Raw genomic sequence first — 10,065 nt, forward strand, 5'->3', positions numbered from 1 at the left:
CGCCTTGACTTCTAATCCTGGCTGGTGACACTGTGACCTAACTGTCCTATTCTGCCCTGTTTTTGGGTGGCTGGAGCCCCCCCCCCAAAGTTTCATTAGCACCCCCAAAGAAAAAAGAAAAAAAAAGAAAAAAAGATTTAGATTTTAAATCAAAATTTGTTAATTGCTCTTCCTAAAACCCACTAGAGGATACTATTAAAATGATATTTTCAAAAATTTATTCTGGGGAACATGCCCCCAGACCCCCTAGTTTTGCTGGGTCACAGGAAAAATAATAGGTTTTATCTAGGGGCTTAGCCCCCCCCAAAAATGGGAACCTAGATTTGCCCCTGCCTCTCCATCCAACCAGCATCACTGGTAGTCTGCTTGTCACATAATACTGGCCGAAGTGATTGCAATGTAGACAGAGAGAGAGAAATAGAGCGAGTGAAAAGAGATGGAGAATATCAGATGAAGTAATTTAAAGTGATAGAAGGCATGTGTGTCCCTGCAGTGTCTCCTAGGTTAAGGCTCGGGGTGAGTTTTGGTGTGTGTCACATGTAGTCACTCCCCATGACTTTATTTACCAGAGGCACACACACACACACACACACAGTGCCCTCTTCCTCCCCGGTGACAAACACACACTCCCCCTCATCAGACATGACACCCTCCCTCCTTCTTAGGCGTCTCTCCACCCCTCGTTCGTTCATCCCCGAAGCCGAAAGGAAAGATTTCTAATCTGGCTCAGGAAGATGGGTCACCAGCTCTCAGTCAGTGTCCCTTCACAGCTCCTAAACTCCATTTAGATATTTTCTACACTTATATATTCTAATGGTGTTACATTTTATGTATTTCCATTATTCCTATTTCAGATTACTACGAGAACTTTTATAGAAGTACAAAAAGAGTGTTGGGTTGTGTGTCATCTTCATAACGCAGACAACACCAACTCCTAAAACCATGCATTTCTCCAAAACGGCTTCTGAATTGAATTTGAGATTGGAATAGCATCCATCTACACAGCAAACTAATAAACATTAAGAAAAAATCATGTTGTAAAAACAAAACCTGTTAAAAGATTTTTTATTATTTATTAATTGACAAACAGGAATTTTACAGTTTGGGGTTTAACAGTGCTTAGAAATGATCAATCATTTCCCACAGTGTACACTATTTTGTGTGTGTGCACGTATTCCAGACCACATCTTCCTTCAGCTCCACCGCAACCATGATTTGCATAGGAAAGGAGTGTTCAACAGAGGCAACTGTTGATGGGATGGAAATCCCATCAAAATGGGACTGATCCATGTAGCATGGACATCCCATAGTAAACAACATGACATCATAGGAGTGTACACGAGCGTGTGGGGTCCATGACAACGTCATCACTAGCTGACTGGAGAACTGGAGCATGGTCTTGGTTTGGGAGGTTAGATCGAGGGGGAAGGGTCTGCTGGCCTGTTTGGAATCAGGGAGACCATCAGCAACATCCAGGCACTTTGGGATTCAGATTGACACAGCAATATCAAAATAAAGGGAGGGGGACAAACTAGTACCTAAAATACATAAATTAAATTATACATCGTATTCTCACACTCGATTCTTTCGAACATTTCAAGAGACTTCAGTGTGTGTGTGTGTCGTAAACATTGAATAGGAGCGTCAAGTTGCACATTTATGATTTGGTGGGTTAGAAAACATTAAAAAGTGCGTTTCTGGAAAAGAAAAAACAAACAGAAAAAGGGTCTTCCTGAGACCGGACGACTTGGCAGAAGCTGCCTCTGGACGCCAGCCCCCTCCCAGTCCCCCCCAGCCCACTGCAGCCCCCCCAAGCCCCATCTAGCCCCCTCCAGCCCACTGCAGCCCCCACCAGCCCCCTCCAGCCCCCTGCAGCCCCATCTAGCCCCCTCCAGCCCCCTCCCAGTCCCCCCCAGCCCACTGCAGCCCCCCCAAGCCCCATCTAGCCCCCTCCAGCCCCCTCCCAGCCCCCCCCAGCCCCCTCCAGCCCCCTCCCAGTCCCCCCCAGCCCACTGCAGCCCCCCCAAGCCCCATCTAGCCCCCTCCAGCCCCCTCCCAGCCCCCCCCAGCCCCATCTAGCCCCCTCCAGCCCCCTCCCAGTCCCCCCCAGCCCACTGCAGCCCCCCCAAGCCCCATCTAGCCCCCTCCAGCCCCCTCCCAGCCCCCCCCAGCCCCATCTAGCCCCCTGCAGCCCCCTCTCCCAACTGCTGATGAAGAAACCCATCAAACGTTTCATCTGTTCAGACATTGGGGTGGTTCTATGAAGGGTGTCATCATGCTGGAGGAGGCACCATCTGGACTTCTGCTTGGACTCGTCCACCATCCTCAGATCTTAACTGAGGTTCCTCAGCGTCGAAGATGGGAACCTTCTCTAGAACCTCTAGAAATGCAACCTTTACCCATCTCAACACGATTTGATCTGTGAAAACGTGAGCTTCTCTAACCAGCTGTTCCACACCCGCCTCGCGTCGGATCAAAGATGCCTCCTCGTAGGAACGACAGGAAGGTTCTAGAGAGTCTGAATGAAGGTGTAAATTGGTCTTGCTGGTGTAGAGAGGGTCAGAGGCAGTAACGGGGGTGAGGGGTTAAAGGTCGGTGGTGATGACGGGCGTGACCCCGTGGATGAGGAGGGTGGGGCCCAGGTTGACGGTCAGCAGGTCCAGCTGGCGGAGGTAGGCTGCGTAGCGCCGCGTGTCCGCCGGGGGGCGGGGCAGGTACAGGAAGCGGACAGCGGGAGCGGGGCGTGCCTGCTGCAGGATTAGACCGTTTACAGCCGCCAAGTACTCGTCAGAGAGCCGCGTGGCGTTGCTGGGGAAACTGTTGACAAAGTCCCCGTCCTCCTCCTCCTCCACCTCCTGCCTCTTCTCCTCCTGCTCTCCCCCGTCCTCCTCCTCCCCCTCCTGGCGCGTCGGCCTCCTCTTGCCCGCCTCACCCTGCCGCTGCCAGTGCAGCGCCACCTGCTGGTCCCAGGGCACCGTGTAGACGTTGGCCTTGATCCTCAGCTCCTTGAGCAGCTGGCCCAGCTTGTCCTCCGCCCCGCGCAGGCTCCGCCCCTCCTCCACGCACAGGAAGAGGCGGAGGCGGGCGCGGCGCCATGCGCGGACCATGTTGAGGATGCAGGCCAGCTGGAGCAGGAAGAAGGAGCAGGTGTCCACGTAGCTGCTGCTGTCGGGCCTCAGCAGGTTGACGGGCCACACGTCCACGTAGAGGCGGCCCCTCCCCGCCGAGGACGACAGCGCCTCGGCGCGGTCGAACAGGTGGAAGTAGCGGGCCAGAGCCACGTTCTTCAGCATCTTCATGGCGTCGGCGATCACCGCCACGTACTCCTGGGGCCCCAGGACCTTGCCGGCGCCGGGGTCTCCCGGGTCCACGCCATTGCCCTCGCCCCGGACGGCGGGGAAGTGGAAGAGGGTGGTGTCGTCCTCGGGGTCCGGGGCGGGGCTGGAGGAGTCGGGGTACGGGGCGAAGGTGAGGGAGGGGTTGGACAGTTTGTCCTCAGGGGGGCAGTCGTCATAGAAACCCAGGACCAGGGTGTTGGGCCTCATTCCACCTGCAGGAGAAAGAGAGGAAAAGAGATGAATGTTTAATGACTGGATGAAAGACATGGGGTATGGATCAAGAGAAAGCCAAAACAAGAGAACAAGTTAAGACAAATGGACGGCAAGAGCAGAGAGCTGAGATGGTAGTGCGTGCGTGTGGGTGAGAGAGTGCGTGTGTGTGTGAGAGAGTGTGTGTATGTGTGTGTGGGTGAGGCGGGTGCTGACCCAGGCCAGAGATGAAGAGCAGGTGCTGGACTCCGTGCCTGACTGAGTCAGCCAGGGTCAGGTTGACGAAGGCCTTGAAGTTCAGGTGGTCCACCAGAGACAGCCACGAGTCATACCGAGACTGCAGAGGGTCTGACGGCAACGTGTCTGAGACAGAGAGAGAGAGAGAGAGAGAGAGAGAGAGAGAGAGAGAGAGAGAGAGAGAGAGAGAGAGAGAGAGAGAGAGAGAGAGAGAGGAGAGGAGAGACGGAGGAGGAAGGAGATGGGCAGGGATAGAGAGAGAGAAATAAAGGGAATGTTAATAATAATGAGAATAAAAGAGTGCGACAGGGAAATAAGAAAGCGAGAGTGGGAGAACAGAGGAAAATAAAGTGTATGAGAGGGCAAAACAAAAGAGAAGGTGAGAGAGAAACAAAAGAACAGAAATGAAACATTAATATCTATATAGATGAATTGGCCCCAGGTCACGCCACCCATGCTCCTGGCTAGCTCTCCCAAGATTACATCATGAAAGACTTGGTTCTGCAGCAGAATAGAAAACACGAGCCTGGTCTAGACAGGCCTGGAATAACGTGAGACTATGCTGCACCCCGCAGCCTGACCACACAACTAACATTCACTTTGGGGAGCAGTGTTACTTTCTTCTCTTGGTGCTCCTACAGTGTTAGAATCAGAGAGGGTCATCTCTCCCATCCCTGCAGGCCCTCGTGGTCATTCTGAGTTCAACCCTGGTCCTCATGGACCCCCTGGTCCTCATGGAGCCCCTGGTCCTCATGGAGCCCCTGTTCCTCATGGAGCCCCTGGTCCTCATGGAGCCCCTGTTCCTCATGGAGCCCCTGTTCCTCATGGAGCCCCTGGTCCTCATGGAGCCCCTGTTCCTCATGGAGCCCTGTTCCTCATGGAGCCCCCTGTTCCTCATGGAGCCCCTGGTCCTCATGGACCCCCTGGTCCTCATGGAGCCCCTGGTCCTCATGGACCCCCTGTTCCTGCATGTCTAAGATGTTTCCCTCTTCCGACACACCTGGTTCAAATGAAACGTTTGAACGTTTGAACGTTTGAAACTGGACGTTACCAGGCTTCCGCTAAGCTACATAACGATCCGTTCATTAGAATGAGGTGTGTTGGAGCAGGGAAACATCTAGAACATGCAGGTCCGCCCCCCCCCCCCACCCCCCCCCCCCCCCCCCCCAGGCCTGGCGGTCTTACTGAGGTCTCCCAGGTGCACATGTCCCAGCACGTACAGGCCCGCTTCTTCTTGATGTCGTTGATGAAGCTGATGAGGCCGGTGCAAGCTGCGGGGGTTAGACACCATCAGCAGCACCTGAGGCCTCCAGAACTTGACGTGGTCCTTCCTCACGTCCAGCATCAGCAGGTACTTACGCACCTGGGGGGTGGGTAGGGGTAAGCATTACAGTTAGAAATGTTTTCATTTCGACGAACCCCAACTTCATAAGGACTCCCATCTGATAACGCTTGGACACGCAAACAACACAACGATTTAGCACACGTAACATAACCTTTACACACACCAAAGCCTCAACAGCATCCCCTATGGACTTTGAAGCCACAGTTACACACACCACAGTCGCACACACGCACACACCTGTGCATTACCTACATTCCGCCCCCTCTCCCTGCTCTAGGCTATAGTTTGTGTAAGTGTGTGTGCTCTAATCAAAGGGATTCATACACTGCAGAAACAAATTACATCCACAATCAGAATCCCATTAAGACACAAGACAGCGAAAGGGACTTTAGAGTGTGTGTGTCTGTGTCTGTGTGTGTTGTCATTAAGGACTGAAAATACCACAGATTCCAATTATGTCCCTTTGAGCCCACGTCCAGTATCATTAAGACACATTCAGCGAGTGGAACGTACCATTACTATAGGATCCTCTACTAACATAACCTAATTGTAATGAAACATGCAACTGAAATAGGCCACTCCAGTTCATTATGGGGAGTCCATTTGAACTCATGTCCACAATAACAACATGCATCAGGTCGCAAGGTGAAGGGGGTCACACATGGAGGTGGTGTGTGTGTGTGTGTCAGAGAGAGAGTGAGAGATAATGGGGGGAGAGGTTTAGAGAAAAGACTGAGTGTATGTGAGGGGGGAACGTGACAGAGAGAGGGAGGCAGGGAGCACTGCAACTGATGAGGATGCACTCCAACATCATTATCGTCATTATCCTGATCATAATCATTATCAAGGAAGGCTCTGAAGTTAGGCACAGGTCCTGCGGTCAGTGCGGATCAGACTGCACTCCTCATTCCCCTCTATCCCTCCATCTCTCTATCAACTCCCTTCATCTCCTCATCCCTCCATCACATCCCTTCATCTCCACCCTCTCTCCTCATCCCCCATCTCTCTATCACATCCCTTCATCTCCACATCCCTCCATCTCTCCCTCCACATCCCTCCATTCTCTCTCTCCACATCCCTCCATCTCTCCCTCCACATCCCTCCATCTCCTCTCTCCACATCCCTACATCTATCTGTCTATGTCCACCACCTCTCATCTCACACTCATTTTTGACATATTACCAATCCCTCCACAGGCATTAGTTTTGCAGATCTCTCCATCTGTCATCTTCAGATGGTCTCCACTCCATCCCAGGTATCTCTCCTCTATCTCTTACTTCAAAGTCACCCAGTTGGCCGCGAGCCATGTTACACTGATGGGATGTGCACTATGAACACCTTCACCGACACACACACACACCAGTTAGCCTGTTAGTTTTAATCGGAGTGGGGTCTGGTGTCTCTGCGGTTCTTTCGTTACTCTCTCTCTCCCTGGGAATGGGGGGTGAGAGGGGAGGGGGAGGGGGGGGGGAACGAGAGGCTCAATAAGTTAAGTGGGCTGTAATAATGCTCTTGGAGCAGCCCGACGCCTGACAGCCGCTTTGGCACCCCACGTGCCCTGGGCAACCGTCCCCTTGGAAACGGTCCCTCCTGGCAACCGAACCGCCCCAACCCCCCTTCCTTAAGAGTGTGGTCTGGAGCAACAAGCTTGGAGGACAGAGGACACAGAACATGGATACTTGGATGAGGTCGGTGTGGGAGTGAATGTGAGAGTGGGATAGAGGATGTGTGTGTGTGAGTGAGTGTGAGCGCGTGTGTGAGAGCGAGCGTGTGTGAGCGAGTGCGTGTGAATGTGAGAGTGTGTGTTGTGAGTGTACCTGGTGGAAGATGAGTGCCTGGCTGATGTAGCCCCAGTGTGTGTGTGTGAGCGTGTGTGTGTGTGTACCTGGTGGAAGATGAGCGCCTGGCTGATGTAGCCCCAGTGTGTGTGTGTGAGCGTGTGTGTGTGTGTACCTGGTGGAAGATGAGTGCCTGGCTGATGTAGCCCCAGTGTGTGTGTGTGAGCGTGTGTGTGTGTGTACCTGTGGAAGATGAGCGCCTGGCTGATGTAGCCCCAGCTGCTGGTGGGACTGAGGTAGTGGATGAGCAGGAGGAGCAGCAGCATGAAGGCGATGCTGGCCGAGGCGTAGATGGCGTTGATCAGGAACATCATGATGGCACAGCCTACGATGCCCAGCACGCACGTTATGCCAGGTGAAGTAGCGGAACGTCGGCCTGGGGGGAGATGGTGGGGGGGTGGAAACAGAGGGAGGGGGAAGAGGTGTGGAGAAAGGGAGGGAGGATGGAGGAAGAGTGGAGGGATGAAGAGGGAGAGAGAGAGAGTTGTGATTTTTCCATGCACACGTTTGAGGAAGTTGCAGAAAGAAGGGATTGTTGTGTCTGTGGGGTAATCCTGTGTGTTTATGAAGATGTAGATGAGAGAGAGAGAGGGGCAGGGGGGGGGGGGGTTAGGCTATTGATTTGCATACACACGCCTGAATATATTCCTGCATGTAACTATAACTTACAGAATACACACACCTGAGAAGAGGACAGATTCATTTCCATGTGTCAAACACACACACATCCCTCTAGGGGCACTTTCCTAGCAACAGAACGTACAGCTCTATCGAAGCATGCTAAACAAGTAAAGGTGAGCTGGAGGTTCAGGTAATTAATCCTAAAGCCCACACACAAACACACAGCATGCAGATTACGAAGTTCCTCTATGGAAAGGTGTTTAGTTCAGTGTGTGTGTGTGTGTGTGTGGGTGATTAAGAAAGGGCCTTAACAAAAGTTAATGTTAGTTTGTGATGCTGTCTCCTAATGTATTTGTGGGTGTGTACTGTACACCTCACGTCTAAGTGTGTGTGAGTGTGTGTGTGTGCGTCATGCCTGAGCTCCCTGGGGTAGAGCGGAGGACTAGAAGAGGGTCATCGATCACCAAGCGACCCCAATCTCAAGCGGCGAGGGCGTCGGGAGATAAACAGCCATTAAAGGCCGAGCCGGGCAACTCTAATTACCCTCCAAATGACTGACTCCATCAACGAGCACCCGGTCCAGCTGGGAGCGCTAGGGAAGCGCCAGGGAAGCGCTAGGGAAGCGCTAGGGAAGCGCTAGGGAAGCGCTAGGGAAGCGCTAGGGAAGCGCTAGGGAAGCGCTAGGGAAGCGCTAGGCTACGCTAGCAGACTTCCCCTCATTCAGTCTCATTAGCGAGGACTAGGCGAAACGCTAATGCTACGTAGCAGCCCCGGCTACCTTGTGAGGGGAGGGTAAGGGAGATCTGAAGGGAGAACAAGAGCGTGGAGTGAAGCTGGTGGGAGGTTGAAAGTGTAATTCCGTCCCTGTAGGAGGGAAAGATGATTCTGCCTGCTGTGGGCTTCTCCTCCCTTTATTTTGCCATTGTTTAAATCACTCACAGTGTTCTTGCCCCCCCCCCACCTACTGTATTTCAATCTCCCTCCCTCCCTCCTTCCTTACTTACCTCCCTCCTTCCTTACCTACCTCCCTCCCCGCCCTCCCTCCATCTCTTCCTCTCTCTCCCTGCTTGAGAGGATGTGTAATTATGGTAAAAGCTCTCATCTCCAGCGCAGCCTCTCTCCATCTCTCTATCTATCTCTCCCCATCTCTCTCTCTCTCCCCCCATCTCTCTCTCCCTCCCTCTCTCTCTCTCTCTCCCCCCCCCATCTCTCTCTCTCTCTCTCCCTCCCTCTCTCTCTCTCTCTCCCCCCCACCACCTCTCTTCCCTTCCCTCCTTTTGTCTCGGTATTCTGTCCCTTTCTCCTGTGTCTAGCCTCCTTCCCTCACTCTCACTTTTTCTGTGTTCTTGTACGCCCCCCCCCCGGTTTCCAAATGACTGATGTCACTCTGCTGAGATCAGCGAAAACAAGAAATGGTCACCCGTCAAGTAGTGGTAGGGAGGGAGAGAGGGAGAGAGAGACAAAACAGGGAGAGTGAGTGTGAGAGAGCCAGCCAACAGCATCATTATTAAAGGGGACAGAAACACAGATCCAATGGCCATCACCTTAAAACACCCTCGATGAACGAGCCCCCCCCCACACACACACACAAGTGTGTGTGGGGGGGGGGAAGCACTAACCAAGCTGCCAGATATGCAGTCATCGTCCATAAGTAAAAAGTCAGTAAGTTCTCAATCAGACGTTATGTCACATAGAATGAGGAAGCAACAATATTTCACAGAGACTGGACCAACGCCCTTCTAAACACACACACACACACCTATACAGTTATTTTCTGTCTATATGGCGTAGGCCCTGAGAGTCTTAAGTATGATGGTGCAATTTTAGGCCAACACATACACTACATACAGTAGAAGACCTCTGGGCATCAACATGCTATGAGGCCAGAGAGACTGCAGGCTCAAGTGATGGACAAACATTATCATGTGGCCAGCTGTCAGCTTTCTAAATACGTGTCTGAGTGGGGCGTGCGTGTGTATGTGTGTGTTGTCAAGCTGCTCAGCCCTGTCCCAGTGTTTGTGCACTGTGCCATCAGCAGCAGAACCATAGGCTGCCCCAAAGGAACGTTCTGGAAAACTGGAGCCATTTACTGATAGAGTTGCAGCCAACAGAGCCTCGCACACACATACACACGATAAAAACGGAATCTAAACCCGTACGCACACACTATCCCTTCCACACACACAAACACACACTATAAAATCAGAATACACACCTGTACACACACAGTATCCCTTCCACACACATTAGCACGCATGCACACACACACACACACTATTAACAAGCAGACAGCTCTACAGCAACATCATAATTTAGCAGTCGCCTATCCTTGCTGTGTCGGCCCCCGCGTCTGCCCTCCCGTCTGCCCTCCCCCCCTCCCCCGCACCCCTTTCTACCCCACACCCCTCCCTCCCTCTCTGCCCCAACCCCCCCACCCCCCCATTCCCCCCCTCCCTCTCTGCCCCACAACCCCCAC

The 10,065-nt window shown here is 52.8% G+C and overlaps 1 protein-coding gene across 1 annotated transcript in view; it reads right to left on the reverse strand.

Moving 5' to 3' along the window:
- Positions 1–2,188: 2,188 nt before the first annotated feature.
- Positions 2,189–10,065, reverse strand: part of zgc:153039 (uncharacterized protein LOC767698 homolog) — a 26,953-nt gene continuing 19,076 nt past the window's right edge. The window contains 5 exon segments of the mRNA XM_062472885.1: positions 2,189–3,550; positions 3,765–3,911; positions 4,971–5,151; positions 7,154–7,315; positions 7,317–7,344. Of these exon segments, the coding sequence (XP_062328869.1) occupies positions 2,586–3,550; positions 3,765–3,911; positions 4,971–5,151; positions 7,154–7,315; positions 7,317–7,344 (1,483 nt within the window). The 3' untranslated portion in view covers positions 2,189–2,585.

This window comes from Osmerus eperlanus, chromosome 11 (genome assembly GCF_963692335.1).
Source record: "Osmerus eperlanus chromosome 11, fOsmEpe2.1, whole genome shotgun sequence".
In the NCBI taxonomy this organism is placed as follows: Eukaryota; Metazoa; Chordata; class Actinopteri; order Osmeriformes; family Osmeridae; genus Osmerus; species Osmerus eperlanus.